Source organism: Enhydra lutris, unplaced genomic scaffold, assembly GCF_002288905.1.
Source record: "Enhydra lutris kenyoni isolate GAN:26980312 unplaced genomic scaffold, ASM228890v2 scaffoldscaffold39, whole genome shotgun sequence".
In the NCBI taxonomy this organism is placed as follows: domain Eukaryota; kingdom Metazoa; phylum Chordata; class Mammalia; order Carnivora; family Mustelidae; genus Enhydra; species Enhydra lutris.
The window spans coordinates 473,860-492,108 of NW_019154123.1; the positions used below are offsets into that span (position 1 = coordinate 473,860).

Below are 18,249 nucleotides of genomic sequence, written 5' to 3' on the forward strand. Positions count from 1 at the left end.
ATATGGTCTCATATTTAGTTACCTAAAACACTTAAAAAAAAAAAACAAAAAACAGTGCAGGGCACCTGGGTGGCTCAGTCTGTTGGACGCCTGACTCCTGATTTCAGCTCAGATCATGATGTCTGGGTTGTGAGGTTGAGCCCCACATGGGGCTCCCCACTCAGCAGGGAGTCTGCTTGGGATTCTTTTCCTCTACCCCTACCCCCACCTACTCCTACCTCTCTCTCTAAAAATGAATAAATAAATCATTTTTAAAAATGTGTAACAGGGCCATGTGTCTAGAACTGCCAAAAGGATTTGTTCACGCCCCACCTTGAAACAATCTAGGAGGGTTCTATCCCTCTCTATAAAATTAGTAGAACATGCAGAATTATTTTCCTTACAAAAGAAATAACAATTTATGATTTCATTTAATAAAGAATGAACGATATCTTCCATGGATGATTTCAGAACTTTGAGATACTTGTCTTCAACTCTGATTTTAAGGGTCCAATTAAATGTTAAAGGCAACATAAGCTTCCATAAATATAATTCAACCAGCTTGTGACAACGAAGGCAGAAAGGAGTATTTCAAACTCTTAGAAGTTGGTATGCTTGGCACACGCTAACTACGCTTATATCCTATGGCTATTAGGCATGGAAACTTTCTATGGAATATCCATTACTCATTCCCTCTGTTCTAAACACATAGCCTGTCAGAAAAAATGGTGTGGGGAGGGGTACAGAAGAAGCCAAACTTAAAAAGCAGGAAAAGGCAGAGACAAGTAAATTCATTGAAGATTTATACCATGTTTTCAATGGCTTCTTTAATTTTCCCTGACTTTTTAAATTAGTAAATATACTGGACCCAGAGGGAAACATATGGAGAAAAGCAGAAAACAAACAACCAAAAAAACAATGCAGTGCAAATCTCTGTGACTTATACAATAGCCCTTATTTGGTCCTTGCATTTGAGTATCTGAATGAACTGTGGTCTGCTTTTCATTACTCTCCATCTGGAGCTGTTGCCTGCTTTGTTCAGCAATTTCTGGTCATTTTGGCCTGATGGTGACTGTTTTGTTTTATGTTGCCATATTTTACAGAACGAAAGCTGCCACAGCCACCACCCAAGAAAGAACAATCTTGAAAACGAGAGGTTATGTTGAAAGAGTTCTCCATGACCCCTTCCAGAATAGAGCAAGTGTGTTTCTCTGGGCCTGTCTACTGTACAGAACTTCAGGGTGTGAATGACACACAGGGAGGAAACAAAAGCCTTTCTTTCAGATGCTAAGTTAGGGTAAGAGTCTGAGGTTAGGCTAATACATCAAGGTTCATTTTGATGCTTTTTCTTTTCATCTCCAAGGAGACTAGTGAATGTACTTCTTCACACCCCACTCAACACTAACTTGCATGTAATATACTGCATGTGCAACAGCTCATGAAAAATCGAATTCATACCATATATTTAAAAACAAAAATAAATAAATCCTGTCTTCCTCAGATTTGGTTTTAATTGCACAGCCTGAGTCTGGAGGCGAAGTTGCAAATGGTTCAGAAGCAAGTGTCTCAGAGAAGACCATACCCAATTTGCATTCTCTAATGACAAGCTCAATGCTCGTAGTGATTTTGCTTGAAAAAGCCACCTCACCCCTTCCACATCCTTCCTAAAAAAGTCATGGTCAGGAAGAACTCAGTATCTGCCAATTATTTAAAAAAGCAAAACATAACATTCTCTCCCAATCCGTTACTGTTTTCATCGGACATTATTTTACAAGAAACAAAGAAACATACAGTCCTAGGCCCTCATAGTTCATAAAAAGAACCACAAAACATAAATATAATTAAAACCAGATCATTTTTCCAAGAACTGTTTTGTTTGTTTTTGTTTTGTGTGGAAATACAACAGATTTGAAGAGATGTAAAGTTAATAATAATCTACCACCCATATTCCCACCCCTTGATATATTTTTTGTTTAACATTGCCAGTATTTTATACCACAGCTGACACTTTGTATTGTTGAGTATTATCCATGTACGACCCACTTAACCATCAAGTCAGGCCATATTATTATTATTATTATTATTATTATTTTATAGATGGGGAAATTGAGGAACCTAGGAAAGTTGAGTCATTTACCACAGATCACACAGTTCACTTAGTGGAGAGGCAGTGTCCAAACCAGGCAGTCTGGCTTCACCACAGACATAACTATAAGCCATACTTACTCTCAAATATTTACCTAGCACTGTATTTATTTTACACATGATTTTATATTCCTCTATATTCATTTAACTTCCTATAATAAATATGTTCATCATCTGACACAGTTTAGTCTTCTTTCCTGTCATTGCAATGGCTGTAACACTTGCATATGCTCCGTAAGCTAGAATTGGGAGATTGCCTATATCTGTGTCCGTTACAGAGAATGAAAGAGTGTTCAGCCTGAGCCTATTTACATGTACTTTAAACAGTTGTTTAAATAAAAATATTTGGGGCAACATTCTCAGTGTAATTACTAGTGTCAATAAAATGCCTTTTATTGGGGTGCATGGGTGGCTCAGTGGGTTGAGCCTCTGCCTTTGGATCAGGTCATGGTCTCAGGGTCCTGGGATCGAGCCCTGTATCAGGCTCTCTGCTCAGCAGGGACCCTGCTTCGCCCTCTCTCTCTGCCTGCCTCTCTGCCTACTTGTGATCTCTCTCTCTGTCAAATAAATAAATAAAATCTTTTTTAAAAAATGCCCTTTAGAAATGACAGATGCTGGCGAGGATGCGGAGAAAGGGGAACCCTCCTACACTGTTGGTGGGAATGCAAGCTGGTGTAACCACTCTGGAAAACAGCATGGAGGTTCCTCAAAATGTTGAAAATAGAACTACCCTAAGACCCAGCAATTGCACTGCTGGGTATTTACCCTAAAGATACAAACGTAGTGATCCAAAGGGGCACATGCAGCCGAATGTTCATAGCAGCAATGTCTACAATAGCCAAACTATGGAAAGAACCTAGATGTCCATCAACAGATGAATGGATAAAGATGTGGTATATATACACAATGGAATACTATGCAGCCATCAAAAGAAATGAAATCTTGCCATTTGTGATGACATGGATGGAACTAGAGGGTATCTTGCTTAGCAAAATAAGTCAATCGGAGAAAGACAACTATCATATGATCTCCCTGATATGAGGGAGAGGAGATGCAACATGGGGGGTTAAGGGGGTAGGAGAAGAATGAATGAAACAAGATGGAATTGGGAGGGAGACAAACCATAAGTGACTCTTTTTATTGTTTGCTTGTTTTATTAATTTTTACTTATTTTATTTTAATTTTAATTTTTTATAAACATATAATATATTTTTATCCCCAGGGGTACAGGTCTGTGAATCGCCAGGTTTACACACTTCATAGCACTCACCCCAGCACATATCCTCCCCAATGTCCATAACCCCACCCCCCTCTCCCAACCCCCCTCCCCCCAGCAACCCTCAGTTTGTTTTGTGAGACTACGAGTCACCATAAGTGTTAATTTCACAGACCTGTACCCCTGGGGATAAAAATATATTATATGTTTATAAAAAATAAAAAAAATAAAAAAATAAAGTAAAATTAATTTTAAAAAATGCCCTTTATTGCTCTTTCCAAACTGACTTTTTAAAAAGCCTCTGCCAATTTAGGATGATACCAACAAAGACGGGTGACCAGATGGGGACAGGAAACAGCACTGGATGACCCGCATGAAATAATGGTTGCTACCCGAGTGGATATAAATTATCACTGCAAATTACTTTAATTTGCATGTTTCCGATTGTTTCTTGACTCACCCTGAAGGCACTGCTCCTTTGTAGCCTTCTCAAGTGTTTGTTGGTTTTGTTTCTTGTTTTTCCTTTCTCACATCTCTTCTCCCAATGGACCTGTACGTGGTGAGTCCTCCCTGCTTCTAAGTCCATTTGGCTTCACTCTTACCTAAAATCTCCAATTCAGAATCTTCCATCATTAAAATCTTATAACTAGTGACTCTTCATTTTCATTATTGTCTATAGAATCCCCAGATATGATCACTCTTAGCGCTCCACAAATACCTTCTGGATCAGTTACCTTCCCCAACACTATTACTGCTTCAATTCTTGGCTATTTCAATAAAGACTTAGATAAGCGTTTCAATGTCTTGTTTCATCAGTTCGTTGAATGCCTCGATGATGTCACACCTTCCTTCTAACCTTAGAAATGCACTCCCATGGTTATCATTGACAGCTATAAACAATTTTTATAAGTATAATTGTTGCCTCTTCCCAACTGCATGTTGTTTCTAAGGTAGTCATTTCAAGGGCCATTTTTCTGAAAGGAATACTCTAAATAAGATTCAGAATGCCGTTAAAATAATACTTCCCTCAACATGAAAGTGACAATAATACCGTTCTGATCATGAGTGCTTATTTTTAGGAGACCCAACTCCATGTACTTGAGGAAGATTATGAATCAGAATCACTATTGATAATCCACAGGCTCCAAATGCTGAAAAGGCAACTGGAGGCTTTTATTTGTGTATGTATAATGACAACATGTTCACTCCACCTTCTTCACAGTGCCCTCAGGGCAAAAGGCCTAATAGCCCTCTGCCTGCCCTTAATGTCATCTTTAGTTGCCCTTTTATTAAATGATTTCCCTAGGATTGGGCACCTGGGTGGCTCAGTGGGTTAAATGATTTCCCTAGGAGGTTCCATGGTCCCTCTCTTCCTCCCTTCCTTTCTCTCCCTTTGTCTATCATTCCCTCCCTCCATCTCCTTCTGTATTTATTGGTGCTTATTATGAGACTAGTAGTCTCCAAACCATTTTTTTTTTGTAAAGATTTTATTTATTTATTTGACAGACAGAGATCACAAGCAGGCAGAGAGGCAGGCAGAGAGAGAGAGAGAGAGAGGAGGAAGCAGGCTCCCTGCGGAGCAGAGAGCCCGACGCGGGGCTCGATCCCAGGACTCTGGGATCATGACCTGAGCTGAAGGCAGAGGCTTTAACCCACTGAGCCACCCAGGTGCCCCTCCAAACCATTTTTTAAATCCATATTATAATGAGTAAAAATATGTTGTATCAGCAAACCGATAATTCATTTATATATTTAAAACATATGCATTTGTAAAATTATCCTAATATGTTCTAAACCACACACAGGAGGTTGATATAAAAACAAAGAGAGATATTTTCTAATATTTTCTGCCAGCATTCCCAGCAGATAGCCAAACATTCCCCTGCAACACATCCCTTTGAAGATAAGCTTTCTAGGTTATACAGGTCCTATCTTAATTGAGTTTAAGGCTCTTTGGGGAGAGAGAGAGAGAGAATTAAATAAGCAATTACAAGAAAATGTGGACTGGAGTGTTAGGAGTCTCTTCTATTCTATGTGGGTCTGCTCAATTACATACTAAAATTCTTTCTCCCAGACCTTTCCCAAGCTCATCCATTCTGACTTGCCTTTATCAACTTCATTTCCCCAAAAGAAATCTCTATATTCTCCTCTCACAGTATTTGGTGTGTATGTCTATTATGGATACCTCTGTTACACTTTCACATGTATTGGGCCAATAACACTGATTCTAGTAAGCATGTTAGGATTAGTTCCTTGATTTTCTTGTTCGTTTCCTTTTCAAACTGAACTATTAGATGACAGGAACCTGTCTTATTAGTTTTTGTCTTATAGTACCTAAATACCTAATACATTTGTGAGTTTTTAGGACACTAAAATGCTTTTTTTTTAAATTGATGAATAGATCTAATCATTACCCAAGTAGGCTAGGATATATTTTTAGTATATGAGTGTCTATTCATAAAACATATGCACATTACATCTGTATGTGAAATAGGGGCAGTATTTAGAATGATCTTGGCTCTCCATATTTCTTGATGACAGTATTACAAAAAAGGCTGGATTACAGGAACAACAAATAACATATGTCACAAGAAGCATTCCAATTTTCTAGTAAGAACTGAGTCATGCAAGGGAGATCATACAGATTTCACAAATAATATATACTGCAAACCTTGAAAGAGTATGGGATTCCCAGACATGAAGAAACACAAGTCACAGATAGAGTCAAATAACTTCAGAAATGTTTCCAGGGGGAAACAAGCAAACAAAAAAGCCTTAATAAGATACCACTCAGATCCCGAGGGAGGCTGACAGCAGAAGTTTAGACACAATGGGCCCATCCGTAAACTCATTCCTAGTCAACCAATGTTGCGAAAGCTTTAAAGAACAGATAAATTAAAACGTGCTTTGCATGGGGAAGTTTTCCCCAGAGTTCCTCATTTTTTATATAGGAAATCAATTTGCATCACTGATGATATCATTCAAATCAGACAACCCAAAGTTGTTAAGAGGTAATTTAGTTTTACGCTGAAGCAATTTGATACTTGTTCTGATTTGTGATTTTCATTTTGTTTGTTAATGAAAAAAATTAATGAACAATGTTACTAGAAATACAACTCATCAAAGCTTCAGCATTATTAAAGAGGTTTGCCATATACTGTACATTGTGATCACTGTGCAGCTGATGCCTGGATCTCTGCCTTGGAGGTGCCATCGATCCAACAGCCTACACAAGAATCCATGGTACAGACACCCTTACACATACCTTTGCACTGATTTGTGTTTTTGTCCAGAATTGCCTTTGTGGATACAATTTTTCCATACCTGAAAGAGAGAGAGAGAGAGAAATCTATGTTATTATAGCCCAATGAAGACACTTAAAATACCTTAATGAACATTGGTGCACACACAATTGAGCAGGAATAAACCAAAAAAACAACAAGCTCTGTACTCCCATTTCACACCTGGATGATCTCTTTTCACCAGTTCTTCTCTATAACTCGAGAATGCGCTTCCCTACATAATCACTGGGTTGAGCATTCAAAAATAGACCTGTCATGCTGTCATAGGTGGCTGAAAGGGGGTTGCGTGTGATTGTGATCAAAGTAAATCATACTGTGGATTGCTGGAGAAAAGCACAGACCTTGGCTCCAGGCTGAACAGGGCTTACTTCCAAGGCTGGCACTGACCTAGTGTGGCAATGCTGAGCAGTTTAACACAACTTCTCCAAAGCTGTTTTTTTCATCTGTGAAAATGAGAATTCTAATAATTCCCTTTCAGGATTTGGGAGAGTGATAAATTGAAATACTGAGATTTCCTAGCAGTGCTCCTAAGATGAACAGGATTTTTTTTGTTATTAAATACATACTGTAAGTTAATTGAGAAGAAGGACTGAGTTTTGTATTCTCAATTCCTGCCACCATATGTAATAGGAGCTCAATAAATGTTTGCTATAAATAAGTGAATGATACAAGATATCCAATGGTACTTCACCTACAATGAAGTTTCTGCCATAAATACATATATCTATTATTTTATCATCTCTTGCAGAAGACCCAGTCTAGGTTTTGTTTTTTAAAAGATGGGTAATATAGAGAATAAAACTCACTCTCTCTTTCTTTTTTAAAGGTTTTATTTATTTATTTGACAAACAGAGATCACAAGTAGGCAGAGAGACAGGCAGAGAAGGGGGGAAGCAGGCTCCCCACTGACCAGAGAGCCTGATGTAGGGCTCAGTCCCAGGACGCTGAGATCAAGACCTGAGCGAAAGGCAGAGGCTTAACCCACTGAGCCACCCAGGCACCCCTGAAACTCACTCTCCTTAAGCTTGTTTCCTAAGGTATAAATGATAGGACTGAAGAAGATAATTTCTAAAACCCTGTCCTTTAGGATTCCATGAAGGATGCTTCTGAATCATCATAACATGGAGAAATTATAATGCAAATTTAAGTGCCAAGTTTACTAACAACTCGTACTTATGTTCAAGATTTCATGTCACAACATGTTTGGCAAGGTTTTTTTTTTTTTTAATTCTGTGTTCCTAAGGAAGTGTGAGTATATATGACAAAGAGTAAATGTCCCATGTCAGAATAAACGAGGTTCCCTATCACCACTGTTTCTTTTGCATTTATAATACCTCTCATTATGTAATTAATTCTTTGGTGCATTTTGGTGGTCATTTATTAATATTTTAGTTTTGAAAGTGTCATTGTGCTAAAAATGCTTTGCTTCTTTTTTTTTTCTTTTCCCCCAGATGTTTTCGGCATTTTTGTTTTTTTGTTTTTTGAGAGAAAGAGAGGGAGAGCACCCCTGAGCTGGGGTTGTGGGGGAGGGAGAGGGAGAAAGAAAATCTCCAGTACACTCCATGCCCAGCACACACCCCAGCAACAGGCTTGATATCATGACCCCAAGATCATGACTCGAGCCAAAATCAAAAGTCAGACACTCAACTGTTTGAGCCACCCAGGCACCTCTCAGATGATTTGACCAAAGATGCACTGACAGTCCTCTAGAAATTCATGGAATTAATGTCATTATGAAAATGATAGCACCAATAGCTTTGAAAATCATTATGAGCTGAACTATCAATAGGTGATAATAGGAATTAGAATATTTATATATACTTAGATTAAGGGGTCTGAGGTAATTCCCACCAGTCGCCTCCATACCCTTTGTTAAAGCCAGCCAGAACTGGGATGAAGCTATCCAAAACTGAATTGAGTAGATTTTGCCAGCATAATCCTGACATTTCAGCTACCTGCTTCCCTGGTACCACTGCATTTTCTACCCCTTGATAACTATAACTCTATAGCTAAATAAATCAAAGAGATCTGGGCCTGTAAGTGTCTACTACCACTTTGCAAAAGTTACAAGATCGGTAACTTGATCAAATTCACATAATTTGTGAAAGTTATAGGAGGGATCAGAATATGGGATTTTAAGATTGGTGTAGTGCTTAACCATTATATCAACTGCCTCCAAAACAGAGACGCTGTATATATCAACCCTTATAGTTTAATCAATCATCATGTCTTTGGGAATCCAAGTATTCAACTCCGGGGCAATCTAGTGCAGTAGTTAAAAGAATACGCTACGGCAACAAACTGCCATGGCTCAAATCGCGATTCAGCCCGGGTATATCTGTTTGGCTAAGTAAGCCTTATGTATCCTTTGTATCATCTCACCATCTATAATTACATAAATCTATTTTTTAAATATTCATTTGGACTATTATCTATTTAAAATATGTACATCTATGTACAAATATATAAAATGATAATAACCTCTACCTCATAAGCTTGTTCTGAGGGTTAAGTGGGGTTTACCTAAAATGATAACAGTGGCGGCATAGAATAAGTCCTCATTAAATATTAGCTCTTCTTGTAATTATTTCCTTCCTGTTATCTGCTATATAAAAATATTTAGTCCTTGGCATTCTCCGAGGTGGTTAAGAAGTAGAAGGGGGAAGTCCCAAGGGATAGTTTAAAACATTACTACTTAGACTGTCAAAATCCTCCACTAAGAAATTTGGAAGGTAAAATTATTTGCGAAAAGGATAATTTTCATTTACCATTTATATTGTTATTTTTAATGTTAGGGATTACATTAACTATGTTGTCATTGTCCTTAACCATACAAACACCCATAGGTTCAAAGCTTTTGTCTATTTGTATGTTTGTTAGGTACTACTGAAGTGTCTACTACCTCATGCCTATTCTTATACAAGCACACTTCCTCCAAAATTTGTCATTCCCCAGCATCCGCATTCCAACAAACATATACAGCCTCTTCTTCAAGCTCTATTTCATCCCAACAGTTTCTCTTTTATGAAAAGAACCAGTAAAATACTATCATATTTGCATGGTCTCTTCAGTCTACAATGGTTCAAGGTATCTATAGTTGTACCTTTAAAAAACATATTTATTTATTTATTTTCCAGAGAAAGAACATGAACATGGGGAAGGGAAAGGGAGAGGGAAAAGAGAGAATCTCAAGCGAACTCCTCACTGAGCACAGATTTCCCCACACAGAGCTGGATCACACAACCCTGAGATCATGACCTGAGCCAAAATCAAGAGTCTGACTGAGCCACCCAGGTGCCCCTCTATAATTGTACCTACTAACAACAGTAATGTTTGCTAGATTTGGGCTATTCAGGCAAGTAAACATTTGAAAGACTGCGTGTATCTTAGTGTAGAAAACAAAAAGGGAGAAGAAAGGGAACATTTGCTGAAACTTTTTTTCCACACAAAGCACTATTAATACAGAAGTAAAAACTAAAGGAAAAAAAAAAGAATTTAGAATATTTATAACCACCTCACATCAGGCATACAAACCCTTAAGACAAAAATCCTTCTTAACTGGTTTCTAAAGCTACTCTTGAAAATTTTATATATAAGTACCTCCCAAATTAAAATTTATCTCTATCTTTTAAAGAGGAAATTAAAAATTACTGTATCTCATAGTGAATTACATCTCCCAATGGGACTTTTAGCCTATGATGTGCATATTGTCCTACTGTATCAATATTATTAGGATGTCTTTCTTTTCCTTTATTAAATGCAGTATATATTTTTTTAAAAAGCTGCCATTTTATTACAGCAAAAAAAATGGAAAGGAAGGAAATACTTTTTTTATGGAAAGCATTTGTGAATATTTTGGCAAGTAACTCTTTTCTAAAACAAAGTTTTATGTCCCAGGAAGCATTATAATGCTACTGTGAGTAGAAAATCACTCACTCACATACACATACATACACACACACCAAAAGGCAAATTATGCTATTTCTTGATTTCCTTACTCCTAATTACATTCTACGCAAGGCTTTCTGAGAGTGCCTAATCATGAAACAATGGAACACAACTGAGAGTACCTGACTCAGCCACTAGTCTGACTAGAGTTAAAGGAATTTGATTCTTTGGCTCAGTTACAGTATTTTGCATTAACAATTACTTCACAAAGCTGTGATATGCTTTAAACAACAAGAGAAGGTATTTAATGGGCCATTGGTTCCAGTTTGTGTTTGAATTCTCCCAGTGACAAACAGGTACTTTCTGCATGGCTGGTGCTGTATTCTCTATGCTCTGCAAAGTCAACATCTGATGAAGGTAAATAAAGTTAGGCTTTTTTTTTTTTTTTTTTTTTTAGATCCAAACCACCATAAACAGAAAAGCCACCTCTGTAATATACCTGTGAAGAATTATATCAAATGTTTCTTCTCAGTGTTTTGTTAAAGGATCTTAATGTACTAGAATAAAAACTACTAAACAGGCTAATAACATATTTTCACACATTCTGAAGAAAAAAATACTTCTGAGGAAAAAGGTATTTCCAAACATAAGTTATCTCATTTCTTTACTCTTTCCCTTCTTTGGGTTTAGAGCAAGACTCTAAGTATTCATAATGTTTTTTTTTCTTATGACACCCATGAGCAGAAAGCAAAATCTGATAATGGCCACAAAATATGCGACCAGATTATTTCAGGATGATGCCTGGAAATAGACACCTGAACACTCGTGCCAGAAGCTTTCAGAAAAATCCAATTCACTTTTCTATACTTTCATTTCTTACAGCTAGAAGAGGTACAGGATTATCCACAGTCAACTTCCTCCGGGGGATTCAGCTTCTTGGGGGAAACAAATAAATGAAGTGAACACACTTAGTATCAAGATTCTTCCCTTCAACACCTTTTCTAAGCCAATGTGAGAAGCCCCTAATTCACATTGCTAGGATGCTTTTGGACATAAAAATATGTGACTCTACATAATACCTACATATTCACCAGCTATCCAGAGTGCCCATGCATTCTCCAAATGCGGCCAGGTCCCAAGTAACATTTTCTTTCCGTTCTAAGAGTACTCTGTAAAACAGTAGCCAATCTGTAATAACTACCCAATTATTATATTTTACGTTTTCATAACTGAGTTTTATGTAGTTATGTGTTGTGTATTAACTCGCTTTTACCCTAGCTTGTCAATTCAAGTTTTACATTTAATTTTTTAAAGAACAGCCAATTCTTTCTGGTATTTATTCTTATTCTTAAACAGCATTTGGGTCAAACTGTTTGTTGATATACTTGATTATTCCACATACAAGCCTAATTTGAACTAATGGCATCTTTTATTTTCCAAAGTTGAAAAGAAAATGGAGTTATCATGGGTCTACTCTTCATGCATTATGAAGACATCAAATTGGTGGGATCTTTCTATAAAGAATTTATTTTTAAATCCTTTTGCTGAATCACCCACTGTGTATATTAATTCAAAAAATACAGGCAAAGACTGAAAATAGAGTCTCCACAGTCAATTAACTCCCAGCTAACTCATTTTTCACATGCCTTCTGTATTGATACCAGACTCAAAAAAGGTATTGCATTTATTTAATGGATGAAACATTATCCTTTCAGCAAATGTGGTTGTTTGCCTACTTCTAGATGGCTCATTCATTCTTTGGCATTTGGGGATGCTAATGGATTATAGCTATGGCTTTAGGGATCCAGTAGGAATGTGGTGGGGCCATTCCTTTGATGGGCCACATCAGTCAGGTTTCACCTATAAGAGAAGTCCACAGCTCAATAATAGTTTGAAACATTAACAAGTTCAATCTACCACTGAGTGGCCAAAGCCAGCAGTAACTGTGGTGGGCTGAACTATGTCCCCTCAAAACTCATGTGTTGAAGTCTTAACCACCAGTTAAGCCTTAACCACCCACACCTCAGAATGTAATCCATATTTGGAAAGAGAGCCTTTAGATAATTAAGGCAAAGCAAGGTCATATGGGTAGGCCTAAATCTAATATGACTGGTGTCCTTATAGATTAGGACAAAGATAGGCACAAAGAAGAGACCATGTGAGGACACTGGGGTAAGACAGCCATTTGTGAGCAAAGGAGAGAGGCCTCAAAAGAAACAACCCCACCAACATCTGGATCTCATACTTCTCACCTCCAGAACTGTAAGAACATAAATTTCCTGTCATTTAAACCACCCAGTGTGCCATATTTTATTATGGCAGCCCTAGCAAACTAATACAATAATACCTATCCAAGGCCTGGTAAGCTTTGGAATAAAGAACAGAAATGAAAATAACCAGACCACGCTCCTCCTTTTAGTGCTTTGCTCAATGATTTTGCAGATGGTCCCTCCAAGCCCTAACCTAACACCTCCAACCTCTTTATCATCCAACATTTGGGTGGATGACAGAGGCCAAGAAACATCCCAGTATGACCCAGAACAGACAACTAATAATCTAGAACCTAATTCTTGGCCTTATAGTCTGGACATTCTTTCCCTCCCTTGCCCACCCCAGAGATAATCAAACTCTTGAATCATGGATCCACACCAAGTAAATTTCACAAGTTCACTGCACAAACCAAAATGTCATTTATTAACTTACAACTTGAGAATAACACATTACAAAGAACACAAAATAAGAGTTTCCAGTTGGGAGAACTGAAGAAAACTTCTCAAAAGAGGAAGTATTTGAAGAAAGGGCACTATTTTGGCAATCAGAAGCTTTTTGTACTTCTTTGGAATAATTAAAACAATTTCTCCAAAAAAGTTTAATTTTTACACCAGTGTATTATTTAGTAAATTACTATTTTCACACTACAAATAGTCTCACCAAAATTCTGTGGCTCTAACGCTACATTTACAATCTGACCGACTCTAAGACAACAGTCCTTGAAGGCTAATCTGCCCTCCAGTCTCTTGGAGGGGCTTATTAGCACACAGATCACAGGGCCCTACTCCCAGAAATACTGATTCAATAGGTAGAAGTTGGGTCTGAAGAATTTGCGTTTCTAACAAGATCCCAGGTGACACCAATATAGGTAGATAGTGTTTTGAGAACCACCACTTCAAGAGAATAACACACCAACAGCAAAGCACGTGTGGTTAGTTACTTGCAAGGCTCCAGAGACTAAGGGAGCGTTCTGCAGACACGGAAAACTACTTTCAAAGCTGCAAACAATATTTGCCTTTGATCAAATGATATTCCATGTTGAAAAGGCAGACTATAATTTTTTGTCAGAGTTTTTGCTTAAAATAGCCAACATAATCACTACTTAAAACCCACGTAAAGTTGGTTTGGAATTTTTTCAGGTACTTTTTAGAAAGAAAATCCAATGAAAACACATGGGCCATGTCTAAGTATTCTCTCTTCCTTCACTTAAAATAACTAGTGGCTAACTTGTAGTTTGATTGAATTAGACTGCTAATATAGTGAAAAAACTGGCAAGCAGATGATTAGAATTGGTTAGTGCAAAAGTTGGTTCTTTAATTAGAAATGGGTATAAACATGGAGCAAATATACCAGACCAAAGATGAATACTTTCAAATTCTAACATAAAACAAAACAAAATCATTAAGTTGCTGGTTCTTAGAGTTTGTAAACCTTGAGCTACACTTTAGATTATATATTTTGGATTCATAGTTTGGGTATATACCCTACCTTCTTAGTGAAAGATTGTAAGAAAGGGGTTTTCATGCAAACACGATTGAAATCACATCTTTTGTGTACTTTCTGCAACTGATCATAACACATTTCAGCATGTTTAACATTCTTTAAAATTTGGTCCACTAATATGGAAAGAAAATGGGCTTTTGTTCAATTAATATGGACTGGAATCTGAACTCCACCACCCCTATGATGTGGGAAAAGTTACTCAATGCCTCAGTACCCCAGTTTTCCTGATCTGTAGGAATTGCTTTCAGAAATGACTATAAAGATGAAATAAAACAGTGTGTGTTAAAACTCCTACTATAATGTGTGGCATGTTGACATTCCTCCTGTTCTCTTACTAAATCCTGCCTTATGCTTTGTTGTTTCTATATTTACTTTATGGCATAAAAATGATCACTTGGGTAAAATTTCTCTTGTTTTGTTTTTAAGTAAAATCTATACCACATGTGGAGCTCGAACTCAGGACTCTGTGATCAAAAGTCAAATACTCTACTGACTAAGCCAGCCAGCTGCCCCTTGAATTTGGAAGAGCCAGCATGTCACAGTTTAAATGCTTGCGAAAACCCACTTAGGAAGCACATGACTTAGCACTCATATGGCTTCTCATTTATACTCTGATTCAATTCACAATTTCTTCTTCACTTGCTCAGTCTCCTCCTGGTAATCCCTAATGATGGTACAGCCTATTCTCCAGACCATGTCAATGCTGCCCCCACTATCTTCCCAAAGGCTTTTACCTTCTAACTTTGTACCAGCATCCACTGCTTTAGTTCAAAATCCCAGACCTGAGTCAAGATGGTAGAGGAGTAGCAGACTGAGATGACATCAGGTCGCAGGAGTTCAGCTAGATAGTTATCAAACCATTCCAAACACCTACAAACCCAACAGGAGATCAAAGAGAAGAAGAGCAGCAATTCTAGAAACAAAAAATCGACCACTTTCTGAAAGGTAGGACGTGTGGAGAAGTGAATTTGAAGCAATGGGAAGATAGACTGTGGGGGGGAGGGGTCGGCTCCCAGCAAGTGGTGGAGCAATGGAGCACAAAACTCGAACTTTTAAAAGTCTGCTCCACTGAGGGACATTGCTCCGAGGCTAAGTAGGGGTGGATCCCTCATGGAGACAGTGTGGTTTCAGGTCCCGCAGGGTCACAGAAGGATCAGGGCTGTCTGAGTGTTGCAGAGCTCACAGCTATCAGAGCAGGGAAGCCAGCTACAGAGACAGAGCTGAGGACTGAGTTCGTAGGTTGGGGTTCCCTTAAACCATGATCTGTGGCATAGTTGGGCCACTGTTCTTTGAGCAGGGACCCCAGAAGTGGCAGATCCAGGGAGACTCACCTTCCTTCTCTGGAGGCAGGAATCTGCTGGGTTTGGAGACACTAAATGGGTCCGTGTGCCAGAGACAGAAATGCTTGTTCACAGGCTGGGTGAGCTCAGAGCACGGCCAAAGACCAGGGAGACAGGAGGAATTGACTGCTTTTCTCCAAGGACACACTGAGGGGTGGGGCCCCGAGCTCACGGCTCCTCTGGGCTGGAGATTGGGAGGACACCATTTTCATTCCCATCCTCCAGAGCTCTATGGAAAGCATTCAGGAACAAAAGCTCCCAAAAGTGAACCCGAGCAGATTACTTAGCCTGGCTCCTGGCAAGGGTAGCACAATTCCACCTTGAGCAAAGACATTTGGAAATCACAGCAACAGGTCCCTCCCTCAGATCAGCAAGAACATCCAGCCAAGACCACGCTCAGAGATCAAGGAGAACAGTGGAATTCCAGAGGAGGGAAAAGCAAAGCATGGAATTCATAGCTTTCTCCCCATGATTCTTCAGTCTTACAAAGTTAATTATATTTTTAATTTTTTTCTTATTCTAATTTTTTTAAACTTTGCCTCTTTCCTCTTTTAACATTTTTTAACTAGTTTATCTTAACAATGCCTTCCTAAAAAAAAAAACAAACTTTTTAAACCTTCATTATTATAGTCATATTTTATCCTTCATTGTATCTTACATTATTCTTTGGATACATATAGGATATTTTTCTAAAAAATTTTGGGATGCAATTTCTTGTAATAGATCAAAATGTACCCTAAATCTAATACAGGGCTTTGTTCTAGTCTCCAGCCTGAGCAAATTCTCTCCAATTTCTTTTTCTTTCTTTTCCCAACCAACTTATCTTATTAATTTCCTTTTTTAGAATTGTTTTTAATGTCCATCTTTACAGTCGTATTCTATCCCATCATTGTGCTTACCCTTATTTTTGTATATATATATATAAGTTTTTTCTTTCTTTAAAATTATGCGAGGTAGTTTCTTCTAAGAGACCAAAATACACCCCAAATCAAGTGGGTGGCTCTGTTCTATTCACCAGTTGAATATATAAAAAAAATTTTAAACTTCTTTTATTCCCCTTTCTTCTCCCCCAGTTTCAGAACTCTTTTGATTTGGCTAGCATACATTTTTCTGGGGTCTTTGCTACCCTTTTAGTATTTTATTCTCTCATTCATATATTCTTATCTGGATAAAATGACAAGGTGGAAAAACTCACCACAAAATAAATAAATAAATAAATAAATAAATAAATAACAAGAGGCAGTACCAAAGGCAAGGGACCTAATCAATATGGACATTGGTAATAAGTCAGATCTAGAGTTCAGAAAGACAATTCTCAAGATGCTAGCTGGGCTTGAAAAAGGCATGGAAGATATTAGAGAAAATCTGTCTGGAGAAATAAAAGCTCTTTCTGGGGAAATAAAAGAACTAAAATCAAACAATCAAACCAAGCTGAAATCAAAAAAGCTATTAATGATGTACAATAAAAAATAGAGGCTCTTACTTCTAGGATAAATGAGGCAGAAGAGAGAATTAGTGATATAGAAGACCAAATGACAGAGAATATAAAAGCTGAGCAAAAGAGAGACAAACAACTACTGGACCAGGAGGGGAGAATTCGAGAGACAAGGGATATCATAAGACAAAATAATATTAGAATAATTGGGATTCCAGATGAAGAAGAAAGAGGGGGATAGAAGGTATGTTGGAGTGAATTATTGCAGAAAATTTCCCTAATATGGCAAAGGGAATAAGCATGAAAATCTAGGAGACACAGAGAACTCCCATCAAAATCAATAAAAATAGGTCCACACACCATCATCTAATAGTAAAATTTACAAGTCTTAGTGACAAAAAGAAAATCCTGAAAGCAGCCCAGGAAAAGAAGTCTATAACATACAATAGTAAAAATATTAGATTGACAGCAGATTTATCCACAGAGACCTGGCAGGCCAGAAAGAGCTGGCATGATATATTCAGAGCACTAAACGAGAAAAACATGCAGCCAAGAATACTATATCCAGCTAGGCTATCATTGAAAATAGAAGAAGAGATAAAAAGCTTCCAGGATAAACAAAAATTAAAAGAATTTGCAAACACCAAACCAGCCCTCCAGGAAATATTGAAAGGGGTACTCTAAGCAAAGAGAGAGTCTAAAAGTAGTAAACCAGAAAGGAACAGAGACAATATACAGTAACAGTCACCTTACCAGCACTACAATGGCACTAAAATTTGTATCTTTCAATAGTTACCCTGAATGTCAATGGGATAAATGCCCCAATCAAAAAACCCAGGGTATCATACTGGTAAAAAATCAAAACCCATCAATATGCTGTCTACAAGAAACTCATTTTAGACCCAAAGGCACCTCCAGATTTAAATTGAGGGGGTGGAAAACAATTTACCATGCTAACAGACATCAAAAGAAAGCTGGGGTGGCAATCCTTATATCAGATAGATTAGATTTTAAGCCAAAGACTAAAATAAGAGATGAGGAAGGACACTATATCATACTCAAAGGGTCTGTCCAACAAGAAGATCTAATAATTTTTAATATCTATGCCCCTAACATGGGAGCAGCCAACTATATAAACCAATTAATAACAAAATCAAAGAAACACATTAA

General features: G+C 37.7%; 1 protein-coding gene across 1 annotated transcript in view; it reads right to left on the reverse strand.

The window, feature by feature from the left end:
- Nucleotides 1-18,249, reverse strand: part of LOC111154952 (RNA binding motif single stranded interacting protein 3) — a gene marked incomplete at its 3' end in the record, with an annotated part of 1,272,548 nt that overhangs the window by 432,346 nt on the left and 821,953 nt on the right. Inside the window, exon 5 of the mRNA XM_022514916.1 lies at nt 6,606-6,664. Within this exon, the coding sequence (XP_022370624.1) occupies nt 6,606-6,664 (59 nt within the window). The remainder of the gene's footprint in view (nt 1-6,605; nt 6,665-18,249) is intronic.